We start from the raw sequence: 15,597 nt of genomic DNA, 5'->3' as shown, positions 1-15,597 counted from the left end.
GGGCACAGGGCTTGGGCTGATAGCTCTCACCCAGTGCTTCTGCTCTGGGGGTGTCTGTCCTGTTTTAGAAACTTTGTTTTGTTGCTTGCAAGATGGTTCTCCCAAGGATTGGACCTGCTTTGAGGGAAGAACTTGTCCATGAAAGCACAGTACTGAATGAGCTGTGACAGGAGGATATTGGAGGTGAGAAAGCACTGAGCTTGGCTGTGCACAGAGGAGCCTGCTGTGTCCAGCCTCCTTGTGTCCTGTGGTGCCCTGACAGGGAGGCTGAGAAGACACCATGGTGCCTCTTCCTGGCCTGGGAAGGATGATGGCAAGGATGACTTCTTAGGATGAGCTGAGCAGAGGCAGGGTTTGGCTAGACGTGCTTGGACACTTTTGTTTGGAGGAATTGTCAGGTTTGGAGCTGGAGCCATGGTGCCCATGTGGTCAGAGTGGCCATTTCATTGCCACTGATTTGTCTCCTTGTGTTGAGGGTCTCACCTGGAGCTGAGAACTCTGATGGTGCTGCTTGTTCTGCCATGGTCTCTGGGCACAGAGCATGCAGTCAGTGCTGTGGGAAGGGCTCAGTGTCCATTCCCAGTGCTGTCCTGCTCCAGGGATATGATGTGCACATGCCTGTGGTTGCCCTGCAGCCTTTCAGCTGACATTGTATCAAGGGCCTTGGCTCTTTGTTTGCTAAAGCCTGGGCCAGTAAAAGCCTGTTCTGTACTGGCTCATGGATACTGATAAGGCTATTTGTGCTAACTCCTGCCCTGGCTGGCACAGGGAATGCTTTCTTTCCCTGCTAGCACCAGGTGAGGCTAGGAAGGAGTGACTCTGACCCCACCCTGAAAATTTGGGCTGTCAATGCATGGTCAAACTGCCTCCCCTTCCAGGTCTTGTCTTTTTTTCTCCTGTTCCTGCACCTCCTCCATCTCTGCTTTTACCCTGTGGCTGGAGAAGGCAGTGGGGCTCCAGGCCTTGTCTCTGGTGGCCATCCAGGGCTTTGGAAGCCAACTGTTGCTGCTTGTGCAAGAGTCTAACCTGCCCTCCAGGGCTTGGCAGGCAGCCCCACGGACCTTGCCCCTCTCTGTACCAGCGTCCTTTGCTCATGGCACTGAGCAGGTGACACTGGCCTGAGCCTCCTGTCCCTGTAGCCACTGTGGTGGCTGGGGCACAGGGGGGCTGTGCAGGATACAGCTGGAGTGCCTGCAGCTCTGCATAGTGACAGGAGCCTTGCCTGCCATCCATGAGCACAGTGGGTGAGCACAGTGCTGGAGCAGCTGGGCTGCTGGTGGGACCTTCCACGTGCTGATCTTTGGCTCCCCACAGAGATCCACATCTCACCCACAGGCAGGTCAGGCCAGGCAGGGTGCTGGGAGTGAGAATGTGTTTGGGCAGGTGGTTCTCTTGCCTCTGGGCAGGTGAAGAAAGGGCCAGCTGTGGCTTGGTCTCTTGGGTGGAGACTGCAGTGCTCGTACCTGATGTGCTGCTCAGGTGCAGACACCCCAGTGTCCCATGGGGCTCCCTGTGTGCTCCTGTCCACTGAGCCATGATGGCCTGGGAGATGCTGTGCACTGCTGGCTCGTCATTCCTGGAGGTTCCACAGGGTGGGATTGCTCACCCAGGCTGCCTTTCCCCTGGGAGGAAGAGATTATTTCCTCCTCTTCCTCCTCATTCTCAGTGCTCTGCTGACCTCGGTGAAGCACCCTCTGGCAGAGCTGGCCCGCCCAGAGCTGGCCACTTGCCACGGATGTTGACTTGTCTCTAAAAATAGACCTTTGTCATCAGGCAGCAGAAGGTGCTGGCTGAGTCCTGTGTCCTGTGGCGTCGGGGGTGGAGCACTGGGGGGCTCTGGCCAGACATCCACCCCAGCCATGGCTCATGGGGGATTTGGTGCCCCCAGCACTGGGAAGGAAGGGGCTGGTGGCCAGCAAGTGGCAATTACTGTGCTGGTTGATTCGTGGTCAAAGGAAGCTCTGGCTAGGAGAAAGGGTGGGAATGCTGAGCTGGAGAGCAGCAGCAGTATGCTGCTCTTGGCTGGGAGTGGGGCTGGGGGGAGCCCCGTGGCCTGGAGCATGTGGGCTGCCTCAGGGTCATGCCAGTCCTCAGGGCAGCCACTGCCACCAGCGTCCCTGGGGCTCCCTGCTGACTCCTGCCTCTCCCAGCATTCACACAAGGATGCTCCCCGAGTGCTGCCAGAACCCTGCCAGCCATGTTTATGTGTTAATGGACGAGATTAATATTAATTTAATCTTCTTTTTTTTTTTTTTTTTCTTTTTCCTTTTTATTTAATATTTAGCAGCCCAGAGGACTTGTCCCTCCTTTTCCCACCTCTGTCAGGAGCAAAAATAACTCCTCAGCAAGGAGTGGATGTGGCGGGTGGGTTTGTGCTCAGCTCCAGCCAAGCTCCTGCTCACATATAGCTGTGGGCACATGCCAGGGACTTTTCCTGCAGTCCATGTGCTCAGCCACAAGCCCGTGCCCAAGTGTTGGATGGATAAGACCAAAATGCTCTGTGAATGCAGAAATAGGTTTTGTTCCAGCTGGCAAAGCTGATGGATAGGTTAAGCAATAATTTCCAGAACTCCTCTGTCAGGATGCTTGGGGGACCAGAGGCTTTGATCAGCACCTGCCTACTGGAAAAGACAAATCTATTAGGGAAAGGCTGGTTTTAAATGGAGCCTTTTCCTTTTCCTTTTTTCCTTTTCCTTTTTTCCTTTTCCTTTTACCCTTTTCCTTTTTTTCCTTTTCCTTTTTTCCTTTTCCTTTTTTTCCTTTTCCTTTTTTTCCTTTTCCCTTTTTCCTTTTCCTTTTTTCCTTTTTTTCCTTTTCCTTTTTTCCTTTTTTTCCTTTTCCTTTTTTTCCTTTTCCTTTTCCTTTTTTCCCTTTCCTTTTTTTCCCTTTCCTTTTTTTCCCTTTCCTTTTCTTCCTTTTCCTTTTTTTCCCTTTCCTTTTTTCCCTTTCCTTTTTTCCCTTTCCTTTTTTCCTTTTCCTTTTTTTCTTTTCCTTTTTTTCCTTTTCCTTTTTTCCTTTTCCTTTTTTTCCTTTTCCTTTTTTCCTTTTTTTCCTTTTCCTTTTTTCCCCTTTCCTTTTTTCCTTTTCCTTTTTTTCCTTTTCCTTTTTTCCTTTTCCTCTTTTCCTTTTTTCCTTTTCCTTTTTTTCCTTTTCCTTTTTTCCTTTTCCTCTTTTCCTTTTTTCCTTTTCCTCTTTTTCTTTTTTCCCTTTCCTTTTTTCCTTTTCCTTTTTTCCTTTTCCTCTTTTCCTTTTTTCCTTTTCCTCTTTTCCTTTTTTTCCCTTTCCTTTTTTCCTTTTCCTTTTTTTCCCTTTCCTTTTTTTCCTTTTTTCCTTTTCCTTTTTTTCCCTTTCCTCTTTTTCCTTTTCCTTTTTTTCCTTTTCCTTTTTTCCTTTTCCTCTTTTCCTTTTTTCCTTTTCCTTTTTTTCTTTTCCTTTTTTTCCTTTTCCTTTTTTCCTTTTCCTTTTTTCCTTTTCCTTTTTTTCCTTTTCCTTTTTTTCCTTTTCCTTTTTTCCTTTTCCTTTTTTTCCCTTTCCTTTTTTCCTTTTCCTTTTTTTCCTTTTCCTTTTTTACCTTTTCCTTTTTTCCTTTTCCTTTTTTCCTTTTCCTCTTTTCCTTTTTTCCTTTTCCTCTTTTCCTTTTTTCCTTTTTCTTTTTTCCTTTTTTTCCTTTTCCTCTTTTCCTTTTTTCCCTTTCCTTTTTTCCTTTTCCTTTTTTTCCCTTTCCTTTTTTTCCCTTTCCTTTTTTCCCTTTCCTTTTTTTCCTTTTCCTTTTTTCCTTTTCCTTTTTTTCCCTTTCCTTTTTTTCCCTTTCCTTTTTTCCTTTTCCTTTTTTCCTTTTCCTTTTTTGCTTTTCCTTTTTTCCTTTTCCTTTTTTTCCTTTTCCTTTTTTCCTTTTCCTCTTTTCCTTTTTTTCCTTTTCCTCTTTTCCTTTTTTTCCCTTTCCTTTTTTTCCTTTTCATTTTTTTCCTTTTCCTTTTTTCCTTTTCCTTTTTTCCTTTTCCTTTTTTCCTTTTCCTTTTTCTTTTTTTCCTTTTCCTTTCTTCCTTTCCCCTTTTCCTTTTCCTTTTTTTCCTTTTCCTTTTCCTTTTTTTCCTTTTCCTTTTCCTTTTTTTCCCTTTCCTTTTTTTTCCTTTTCCTTTTTTACCTTTTCCTTTTTTTCCCTTTCCTTTTTTCCCTTTCCTTTTTTCCCTTTCCTTTTTTCCTTTTCCTTTTTTTCCTTTTCCTTTTTTACCTTTTCCTTTTTTCCTTTTCCTCTTTTCCTTTTTTCTTTTTTTCCTTTTCCTTTTTTTCCTTTTCCTTTTTTCCTTTTTTCCTTTTCCTCTTTTCCTTTTTTTCCTTTTCCTTTTTTTCCTTTTCCTTTTTTTCCTTTTCCTTTTTTTCCTTTTCCTTTTTTTCCTTTTCCTTTTCCTTTTTTTCCCTTTCCTTTTTTTCCTTTTCCTTTTTTTCCCTTTCCTTTTTTCCCTTTCCTTTTTTCCTTTTCCTTTTTTTCCTTTTCCTTTTTTTCCTTTTCCTTTTTTACCTTTTCCTTTTTTCCTTTTCCTCTTTTCCTTTTTTCTTTTTTCCTTTTTTCCTTTTCCTTTTTCCTTTTTTCCTTTTCCTCTTTTCCTTTTTTTCCTTTTCCTTTTTTTCCTTTTCCTTTTTTCCTTTTCCTCTTTTCCGTTTTTCCTTTTTTCCTTTTTCTTTTTTCCCTTTCCTTTTTTCCTTTTCCTTTTTTTCCTTTTCCTTTTTCCTTTTTTTCCTTTTCCCTTTCCTTTTTCTCCCTTTCCTTTTTTCCCCTTTCCTTTTTTTCCCTTTCCTTTTTTTCCCTTTTCCTTTTTTCCTTTTCCTTTTTTCCTTTTCCTTTTTTTCCCTTTCCTTTTTTCCTTTTCCTTTTTTTCCTTTTCCTTTTTTTCCCTTTCCTTTTTTTCTTTTCCTTTTTTATCCTTTTCCTTTTTTTCCTTTTCCTATTTTCCTTTTCCTTTTTTCCTTTTTCCCCTTTTCCTTTTTTTTCCTTTTTCTTTTTTCCTTTTTCTTTTTTCCTTTTCCTTTTTTTCCTTTTCCTTTTTTTCCTTTTCTTTTTTTCCTTTTCCTTTTTTTCCTTTTTTCCTTTTCCTTTTTTTCCTTTTCCTTTTTTTCCCTTTCCTTTTTTTTCCTTTCCTTTTTTCCTTTTCCTTTTTTCCTTTTCCTTTTTTCCTTTTCCTTTTTTCCTTTTCCTTTTTTCCTTTTCCTTTTTTCCTTTTCCTTTTTTTCCTTTTCCTTTTTTTCCTTTTCCTTTTTTTCTTTTTCCTTTTTTTCCTTTTTTCCTTTTCCTTTCCCTTTTCCTTTCTGTTCCATTCCAAGAAGGCAAATCTGCCTTGTTGCTACCCTTGGAAAGATGTCTGTGGAGCTACATGCTGTGAAAAGGAAAGGTAGAAGGAGGAGGGAGGAAGCAAACATGCCTGGCCTAGCATTGCTGCCCACTCCAGCAGCTCTGGTCCCTCTGACGGTTGCTCCAGGGGTGGGATTGAGCTGTTTTTGCTCAGGACATAAATGGAGATTGAATGTTTAAAGGAATTTAATCTAGATTTCCATATCTCCTAGTTTCATCTGGCTCTTTTCCCAGGGATGCCATTTATGGCTGCCTCTTGCTGTCTTTGGGGTGGATCTGCTTCTGCTTCCCTGCCCGGAGCAGTGATGGATGCTGGGCACAGCCCTGATGCAGCTCCCTCTTGCAGCACAGGAGGGCAAGAGCGAGCCGTGAGACCGTCCCCAGCCTGGTGGATGCTGCTCCGCAGGCTGCTCTCCTCCCTCCACTCACAGCTGCTCGTGTTCCCTCTGGAATGCTCCTGCCCTGCGACATCAGAAGGTGTTTAGGGGAAAGGCAAGGCAGGGAGTGCAGAGAGGGTGGTTGCACTGCAGGAGGAAGCTTTGGTGGGCTTTAGTACAGCAGAGTTGGGGATGGGATCAGGGAGCACAGATCCCCTTGTGGTGTTGCATGGGGATGAGAACCTGTAAAACGCTGGCCTTGGTGCATCCTCTGTCTGCTTCACATGGTCCCTGTGGGAGTTTTGTCACACCTTTGTGGCCCTAGGTTATATCACGGAAAGTGGCTGGGTTGTCCAGCCCCCTCCCACATTCCTGCCCAGGGCTGTGTGTAAGCTTGAACTCAAGTGGTGGGATTCTGTTGAAAACTAGAAATGAAAGTTGTGCATGGGTCAGCTTTGGTGTGGAGACTGCTGGAGTCCTGTGGGCCATCTCTGTGCTGGTGGCAGGGCTTTGAGCACCCCCATTGCTGGGCTGCACCCCCTGTCTTAATGGGAGGCATCCTCAAATCTGTAAAGAGAGCATGCTCTAGGTTTCCTATGTTGTTGGGGTTGGGGTTCAGGACAGAAGTGAATATATTTCTCTTTGTGTTACTACAAACAGCTGGGTGACTGCATGCAGGTTTTACCTGCCTCAGTTTCCCCACCCCAAAACTGCCATACTGGGTGTGCCTACCTTGGAAGGACCTGGGAGCCTCTGGATTTCTCTCCAGCTTAGTGCCTGTGGCCCATGGTGGTTGGTGGCATGTGCACATGGCTGCAGGGGACTTTCTCAAGAGTGGGATGGAGGCAAACTTGGCAAGCTGTGATCACATCTCTAAGCCCCCTCCCTGAGCTGCAGGGGTGTCCTGCAGAAGGGGATGGCTGTGACAAGTTGTTGACAGAAAGGTGTCTGATGTGAGATCAGGAGAGACACTTCCTGCAGGGACTGTCACCTGGGACAGGTTTGAGTGAGCAGCTTGGTGGGGTTTAGCTCTTCTCTGCTGCAAGTCCATCTACACTCCAAGGAGAGAAGCAGCACCTTCCCCACTGGGCTGTGCATTTAGGCTGGGAGGAATGTAGATTATTTAGGCCTGGATCAGCCTGGGTTAGGACTGGGCACCTGCTTTGGTGTGCCTGATTGCAGGGCACATTGCTTTTACTTGGTTTATGGTCATATCCTGCCTCCAACCTCAGCAAGCTGAAGTTTTGGCCAGTTCCAAGCCTCTGTCTTCTGACACTGTCTGTCTGTCTGTCCCCTTCCATCAGGTGTCTCCGGAGAAGTGCCGCTTCGCCATCGGCCGCATCCTGAGCGAGGGGGACGCGAAGCCGTCGGAGGAGCAGATCAAACGGTTCCAGAAGTATGGCTTCAAGATCTTCAGCTTCCCTGCTCCCAGCCACGTGGTCATGGCCACCTTCCCCTTCACTACACCGTTGTCCATCCATCTGGCAGTCAACCGTGTCCACCCAGCCCTTGACACTTACATCAAGGTAAGCGAGTGTGGCGTGAGGAGCGTTGCCGGTGTTCAGTGGGCTGTCAGAGGCTTCTCTTCCTGACAGCTGATGGGGCTGCTCTGACGTGCCATGTCTTGATATTTTCCCTTGGGCACTACCATCAAGATCTCCTCCTTTTGCAATCTGGCAGGTAGTTCCCCAGCAGGGATGTCCTTCCATTCGCTTGGTAGGCACAGGGGTGTCTTTTCTGCTGTTTCGTGTTTATGAGAAACAAGTTCTTGTCTAATAACTTGCTGTTTTTCTCCTTAACACAGAGATAAAAGCTGATTTTCCCCTTGAGTTTCTTTCTTGTTGTTAGGATCTGGCAGGTACGTGCCCTTCGGTGTAATGCTTCGTGCTATGGAGCTTCTGTTTTGAGTGCCAGCCTCACCAGTGGGGCAGCTTGTCTTCTTCAGGAACAGGAGGAAAAGTTAGAAACTTTCTGGCCTGTGGGCTTATGAAAACTTTCTTTCAAGCAGTACATTGAAATCTGTGGGCCTTGGCCCTGGCTGGGCAGCTGGCTGCTGTGGGCTGTGTTTGCCCTTGCCCTGAGTGGCCATCCCTGCTGCTTGTGGTCCTTTTGAAGCCAGCTCTGCTGCCTTGCTCTGGCTGCCAGCGCAGCTGGGGCAGGGGTGTTCCCAAGCAGCACATCTGCCACAGACACCTCCAGATGCAGGCTTTCCAGAGAGCATGGAAGGTCCTGGCTAGCTGGATGCTGGAGGAAAGGGACTGTCCTTCCCAGTGGGGGAGGATGCTGTGGAGGGGCCATGTCAGCCCTTGGCTTATCTGACTGTCGAGTTCTGACGCTTTGGTTTGTTCGTGTTGAAACACACTATTTATAAACTTGCTTTTCCTGGCGAAACTCCCAGCCTTGTGGGGGAACCGTGTGAATCCCTCCAGCCTGCGCTGTGCTGCAGCATGGCTGCCTGGGTGCCAATCCTGGAACTTCAGCTGGGGGCTCTCTGCCGACCCTCTTGTCCACCCCAGCCGCAGGGAGCTGCCCGCTGCTCCTGGGGGAGCGTGCATTAGTGCTGGCAGTAGGTGACACTGCTGTTCCCCCCATTGTGGGAAGCAGAGCCCATCCCCTGTTCTCAGGCTGTGTGTCTCCTGCTGGAGCTGTGCCCGTTTCTCTGTGGGGGCACCAGGCAGAGCTGCCAGCCCTGCGGCGGGCGTGCACGGAGGGGGCTGAGCGGGCGGGAGCGCTCGGAGACACCGGGCTGAGGCTGCCTGAGCTGGGGAAGGGCCCAGCAGCACATCTGTCACGGGGGAGATGGAGCTGTGAGAGCTCAAAAGGGAACCACAGGCTGCTCTGGGAGCACCTGGCAGTGTGTAATGGGAGTGGTCCATTTCCATTTACAATAACTGAAATCATAGGGAAACGGACACCCACGGGCACTTGCAGAGGGAGGGGACACATTCTGATCTTGGCCCAGTCCCAGCAGCACGGGGGTCAGGGTGCCTGTGTCTGTCTGAATGTCCTGCAGCACAATGGGATCAGGACTGAGGATCAGGCCCTGCCCATCTGGCACTGACCATGGGGACACAGGCAGGAGGAGGGTGGGTTTGCCATGCCAGGACGGGCAGAGGGCAGTGGGTGCTGCTGCTCCCTGCACACTGCACCCTGGGGATGCCCTGCCTTTCCCCAGTGTGGCACAGGGCACTCAGGAGACTGTTTGCAGCCCTGCCAGCAGCATCCCTGCCACTTCTCCCTCAGCCTGGACTGTCTGCACCCCTGGGGCTGTGCTGGCACTTCCTGGGGTGGAGGGATGGGGAGGGAAGGGGGAAACTTTCATGGAAACAGGTGACCTGTGCCCGCTCAGTGGTGGGAATGGGGGTTGCCATGGAGACAGCTTCTCCAAATAGCATCCTTCATCCCACCCCCAGAGCCCAACTCCCTTAAGCAACCCGAGAGAGCAGCGAGACAGATTTGCTTTATTTATTTATTTATTTATTTCCTGTGTGCCTGCTTTGGGAAAGGTGCTGTTCATGAGAGCTGGGGGTCAGGCCTGCCAAGAGCAGGTCCCTCACAGCTCTCCCATCTCAGGAGGTTGGAAGGCAAAAGCCATGAGGCATGAAAGGGGACTCAGTGGCAGGGATGAAATGCTGGCTCCCATGGAGAGAGGGAATTAGCTGAAGTGGAGGGAGGATGACATGGCTGCCTAGTCCTAGAAAGAAGGTGTGGGAGAGCTGGGGATGGAGAGGGAGCTGAAGGAGGCAGGAAGAAAGTTGCAAGGTGGGGAGGGAGGGTGGAGAAAGCTTTGGAGATGCTGAAAATAGAGAAGAGGAATGGGAGGAGAAGGGGACTGGAGGGGGTTATGTTGGGCAAAGGAACTGAGGGTTTGGGGTCCAGCTTAGGGAACAGGGCAGTGAGAGCTGGAGGGGAGCTCTGGGCCGGAGTTGAAAGAAGCCTTACCACAGATGGCACTCCAGCAGCCTTCCCATGGCATCTGTGGGGTTAACTTGGGGACATGCAGTCCCAAAGGCTGCTGGATGAGACCTGTGGCTCCCTCTGGGCTTGCTGCTGCTGCTGTGCAGAAGTTACCAGGAGTGTTTGTGGCTCGTGTTTCCCAAGCAGTCGGGGTGGAGTGGTGCTGGCTTTTGGCAGTCTGAACTTTGTGTTTCCCAGTCTGCCATGGCTTTGGAGGGACAGGAAAAGTTAGAAACAAATTTATAACAGGAATTTAAAAAGAGCAGTAGGGTGACAGTCTCCTTTCATTAAGGGTGGGAGGGGAGATAAGCTGGCATGGAGCAGGAGGTCTCATGTCCAGAGTGTCATTGCAGCCTGCATCTCTGCCCCCTGACTCTTGTGAGCACAGGAGCTGGCATTTCTGTCAGACTTTAGGTGCAGGCCTGGCTTTTGGGAGCTGTGGGGAAATGGTTGCAGCCATCCTTTGCAGGTAAGAGGACATCCTTCCCCTCAATGGCAGGCTGGCAGTGAGTTACTGGCTAGAATTGCCTTCTGAGGAGCCCAGGAGGGGCTGCTGGCTCATTACTGTGAACATGGGTTATTTAAGGCATAGGCTGGGGTTATTTAGCGTCCCTTAAAAGCATTTCCTCCCTAATAACCTCTGATGTTGCTTCTCTCTGCCTCCAGGCAGGTATGCCCTGCTTTCCTGGGATGTGCACTCCTGGCCCACACCACAGCTGCCTGTCAGACCAGGCACTCCCAGCTCCTGGGAGCAAAGGAGAAAGCTCTTCTCTGGTGGGGACTCTTTCTGACAGCTCTGGGAGCAGCTTATTCCCCTGCAACCTCCTGCCATTTCAAGGAGTGTTTCTTCTGCTTTAGCTATAATGAGCTCTCTGTGGTGGGCTGTGTGTCCCTGCATCTCTCTGCATCCATTCTGGCACCTGCTGGGCCCTCCTGGCTGTTGGTCTCCTCTGGCATAGAGAGGTGGCTAATTGCATCCCAGGCAGAGCTGGCAGGTGTCTTTCACTACAGCCCTAGAAGTGCCTGCCTCAACATGGTCTCTTTTTGTGATTTTTTTGGGGTCAGTTTTGTGATCTTCAGCCAAGGCAGATGTGGAAGTGGATGCCAGTATCATTCTGACTGCTTTGCACCCTCCAGAGCACCAACTGACTGACCTCAAACTCTGACTGCCTAACTTGGAAAACTGGGGTTTTATCTCTTTGGGTGGTCTTTTAAAGGTATCCTCCAAGTTCAGCTAAACTCCCAGCTTTTTTCCTTCCCCTGGTCTCTGTAATCACAAGTTTCCCACTTCCATGGGCTTGTGAATCACTCCTTTACAATGCAGATCTCAGGCAAGAATGGCTGGCGTGGACTCTGTGATGCCAGGAGATCTTTGGGAGCTGTCAGGTTGGCTCCTGCCTGACAGAGGCTGTCGTGCTCCTCCACACCTCAGCTCCCCATGAAAGGAGCTCCACAAGGTGCTGGAAAGATGTGGCTTGTTCCTGTTTACAGCCAGGGAAATGTGTTATTCCTTGGACCATCAGCTTGGAGCAAGCTTTTGTCCCCTTGTCAGCTATGGCAGTTTAGGATGTGGTCACCTCTTACCTCTCTCTTTGCTAAGCTAAATACAAAAACCTTTTAAAGTTCCCACATTTTCCAATGTTTTCCATATTTTCTGACCTTAATTTCCAGTTTCTTTTTTGGACCTGTTTTGAGCTTAAAAAGTTCTGTGACTTGTCAGTAGCTCAGGCAGATGCTTTTATTTCAGCAATGGTCATATTGCTGTAGCACATGAATCTCTGGTGGAGACCTTGTCCCCTGCCACAGACCCCCAGTCCTGGGTTTGATCTGAGCCAGCTAATAGCAACCTCAGACACGTGCCTCTGCCCTTTGATGGAGTTGTGGTTCCTCAGTTAAAGATGGGAAATGATGCCAAGCCCTGCATCTCCTCTGAGCTGGATTGAATGGCGCAAATGCTGGTTTGTTTATCAGTCAAGCCCTCCCTCCCCACTAAAACAAATCCTGTTTGCCAACAGGATCTGACAGCTGTAAACAAGTATTGGTTGGCATTAATTATGATGATCTCCTTTGCTTCCTGGTGATCTGGCCCAGTTGCAGCCATCCGTGTATTTTGTCTTGGCTGGCTTTGCCTGGGCAGTCTGTGCTTGTTCAAGTCAGTTATTTACCCATTGAATGTTGGCAGGTACAGGCTGCTGTCTCTCCTGGGACTTTTTAGCATCTCCAGCTGGCCAGAGATCACCCTTTGACATGTGGACAGCTTGTCAGCAGGGAGTTCAGCATGTTGAAATGTGTGTTATCTGGGCCTGCGAGCCATGCGTTTTATCTTGTCATGGAAGAACAAACATTTCACCCACATCCTCTGCCCATGTCGTCTGACTCTGTCCTAATTTCAGTGCAGAAATATTCAGTGAACACTCCTCCCTTCTCACTGGTGCTGCTGAGGTTTCCCCTGGCTGACCTGTCCAGGGTCTGTGCCATCCTTCAGACACTTCTCCCCTACCTAGTGCTCCAAACAGCTCCAGAACATGGATACCTCTGTCTGGGGGGAGTGGGAGCTTAAATGATCCTTTATGGCAGCTGAGCCTCAGCACCCTTGTGAGGCTGCACCTCATCTTTCCCCTCTGGCTCCCCTGACCACGCTGCTGAGCCTGCTGCCTTTGCTCAGATCTGTTGAAAATCCTTTTCTCCCAGCAGTTTTAAATGAAGGTCTGTGGAGCTGTGTTCCCATCCCAGGTGGTCTGTGCTTTAAAGGCCATCCTTTTGCTTGGCAGTGTTGGGAGGCTGGGATTGGGGGTTGGGAGCTGATAAAACATTTACAAAAAGGACTCAATTATTGGGATGTTTTTCCACTTAAATTCTTTCTCCTGGATGATTTAGTTTATTTATTCCGGGCTCTGTGCATGAAGCATTTTTAAATGCCAGCTTGTCGTGTGTGAGCAGCTCAGGCTTCAGTCTGCACGTGCGTGAGAGCTGATCGCAGTGGCAGCTTCAGCCAATCTACTGCTGCCTGAATCTTCCTCCAGAGGTCCAGGAATTACTAACAGATGCTCAGTCCTGTGTTCTTGGACCACAGCTTCATTTGTCCTCGTGAGCTCCTTGGCTCTCCTGCAAGCCCTGGGGACCAGAGGCTGAAGACTGCTGCCCAAGGTGGAGCCCTTGCTGAGCCAGGGCCACTCAAAGCCACATATCCACATCTCTAGAGAGAAGGAGGAGCAGGATACCTTTATCCAAACTTATCACCTATAACCTGGGGCTTTGCTGCCCTCAGTGTCTCATCATGTGGGTCTGGCAAGACTCATGCAGTTCATGTTCTTCTTCCTCTTTGCATCAATGGCTTACTCTGCAGAATATGCCAGTGAATTTCTGGGAAATGGAGCCCTGGATCTTTCTCCTGCCTTTTTCCCATGCCCCAGTGTGACTGTGGGAATTGATTAGCTTGAAGAGGGTGCTGGGGTTAGGGGTGGTGGCACAGCTGCCTGGCTGGGTGGGATGACCCTCACTTTAAGCCCATGTGCTCATGGGTGTAGGTCTTCAGGGTTCCCTGGGAAACAGGAGGTTACCTGACACTGCTGGGAAATGATCCTCACACATCAAATAATAACGGGGGAAAAATCCTAGAGAGTCATAGAGGATTTGATGTGTCCATCTTCTGTTGATGTTAGGGACGAGACCAGAGCTGACAGTGTGACAGGCTGCGTGGCTGTGGGCTGTCATATATTTGGAGTAAGGATAGAGGCTCCAGGGAAAGTGTTTTGGGAGCCCTTGCATGGTCCCAAGCTGGGCTGTAGGTCATGTCACATGTGGCTTGTGCACTATTCATGGACCCTTCTTGGCTGATGTTGAGGACAAGGACCAGAGTGGCTTGTGCAGTGCTAGAAAGCACCCTTGGCTGGTGTGTGCTCTCTGCCAGGAGCAGTGAAGCTCTGGATCTCGGGCTGGGCAGGAGGAGCAGGTGAAGGGTGGGCACTGTGATGCTCCAGCCTGTCCCAAAGGTGACATGCAGTGGCAGGGAGTGCAGAGACCCCGGGGTGTCTGTGCCTGTGCGGGCGCGTTCATCTCTCGCTGACCTGCACTGACAGCTGGTTTTCAGTGGGCTCTCTGCAGCACAGCCTGCTCACTGCTGGTTGGCACCCCCCAGCTGGATGTCACATCACATCAGTTCTCACGTTCACAGCAGCTTTTAGTTATTAAATATTTTTAGCGACAAAACAAAACCACCCAAAGATGTTTCAGTCCCGCGAGCGTGAGCGACCTCGCCCTCAGCGTGGGGAGGGCAGGATGCCCACGAGACCAGGCTGGGGGCTGAGCCAGGTGGAGGGGGTTTGGTGGGCAGGGTTGTGCAGTGCTTTGGAGCAGGTCTGTTTAACCTGTGTCTGCAGGGACTGCGCTCCTCCTGTGCAGCTAATGGAACATATGGGGCCCGGGGCTCTGCGTCACAGCTCCTGCCACCCGCAGCAGGCAGCCCCACTGTCCCTTCCCCAGAGGAATGTGGCAGCCCCAGGCCACTACTCATCTGCTGTCACCTTCTCCCTGGTCCTTGTGGGCAGGCTGTGAATTAACACTGACCATGCTTCATGTGCCAGGCACGTCGGTGTGCACCAGTCAGTGTGTGCTGGTTTCCCAGTCTGTGCTGGTGCCATTCCTGCTGCCTGTGCCTGCACACACCTTTCCTCCTGCAAGCAAACTGTGCAGCTTCTGTTTCAGCTCTGCTATTCGGCTCCTGCACGGGAGCAGGTGCAAACTGCAGCTCTGACAGCATTGCTGCTTTGAGCAGGAGAAGTTTGCTGACCAGTTTTGAGTTTTGGTAGTTAAAAAGGCTCCTTCCCTGCCTCTGCAGCTTGTGGCATGTGTGAAATCTCCCAGGTTTTCCTCAACTTTTTGTTGACTCTGTGCAAGAGTCTGTCCTAGCAGCAGACAGGGGAGTCCTGATTCTAGGGATGCACATGTGTGGGATGCAGGCTCCTGCCACCGTGGCCTCCCAGTTCTAATTGATCACAAAATGGGAACAGATCAGGTTAGAAGGGGCTTGCAAAGAGAGTCTGGTACAGCCTTTTATAGGAAAGGGTGTGTGGTTATGTAGCACCCAATTGCACCTTGAAAGCCTCTGGCTATGGGGCCTCCACCACATTCCTATGGAGGTTTCTCCAGCTGGCAGCTCAGCCCCAGATTGCTGCCACAGTGGGCACTTTCCTGTGACATCCAGCATTTTGAGCCTATTGCTATCCCAGCTCCTTTTTCAGGAACATTTCCAAAGGCAGCTCCTGGGAGAAGAGTGAACTTCCAGTGCCTGCCCTCCCATGCATGCCAAACTGTGTGGGCATCCCTGATGGCCTGGCAGCCAAAAGCCTGGACCCCTGTTGGCAGTCACTCAGTGGTCCTGTTTGGAGGCATTTTGGTCCCAGGAGGGAGTAGGAATCCACCTCACCTTCCCAAGCTGTTGCTTTGGAAAGTTGGGAGAGCAGCCTTGGAATGACTTGCTCAACCTTGCAAGATTCTCACAGAGATGAATCTTCTCAGACAAAAGATTTGCTTCCCCTTCTTTGCAGCGAGGATTAATGATCACGGGAGAAGCCGGGGATATTTCATACAGCTGTCCAAGGAAGAGAAAGAACTGAGATGGTTTGCCTTGGGCAAGGAGGGAGAGTAAAACACTACAGTGCTTTTCTGTCAGATCTCTTTATCGACTTGATCTGTACGTGTGCTCTCCCCAGATGTATTTATAGAGAATCCCAGAGGATGCAATCGGTTCGAAAGGTTTTCTTTGTCAGGCATTGGAGACGTGTCCAGCTCTTTCCAGCAGCCACAGTGTCCTGAACCTTGGGGTCTTCCCTTCTGGACAGCTAGTCAATTAATTCAAGGATGAGATTGATTTGCCTCTCTGCAATTATTTTATCTGAGTCCTAATGAGTTTTGTCT

The 15,597-nt window shown here is 49.5% G+C and overlaps 2 protein-coding genes across 3 annotated transcripts in view; both read left to right on the top strand.

The window, feature by feature from the left end:
• SLC38A3 (solute carrier family 38 member 3) overlaps positions 1-15,597 on the top strand; it is a 238,553-nt gene that overhangs the window by 131,097 nt on the left and 91,859 nt on the right. The gene's annotated exons all lie outside the window — the stretch shown is intronic.
• TEX264 (testis expressed 264, ER-phagy receptor) overlaps positions 1-15,597 on the top strand; it is a 41,566-nt gene that overhangs the window by 3,367 nt on the left and 22,602 nt on the right. For both annotated transcript variants that reach the window (XM_063164620.1, XM_063164621.1), the window contains exon 4: positions 7,029-7,250. In XM_063164620.1, coding sequence (XP_063020690.1) covers positions 7,029-7,250 — 222 coding nt within the window. The remainder of the gene's footprint in view (positions 1-7,028; positions 7,251-15,597) is intronic.

This window comes from Melospiza melodia, chromosome 10 (assembly GCF_035770615.1).
Source record: "Melospiza melodia melodia isolate bMelMel2 chromosome 10, bMelMel2.pri, whole genome shotgun sequence".
NCBI lineage: Eukaryota > Metazoa > Chordata > Aves > Passeriformes > Passerellidae > Melospiza > Melospiza melodia.
This window is presented reverse-complemented; position numbering and strand designations above follow the sequence as displayed.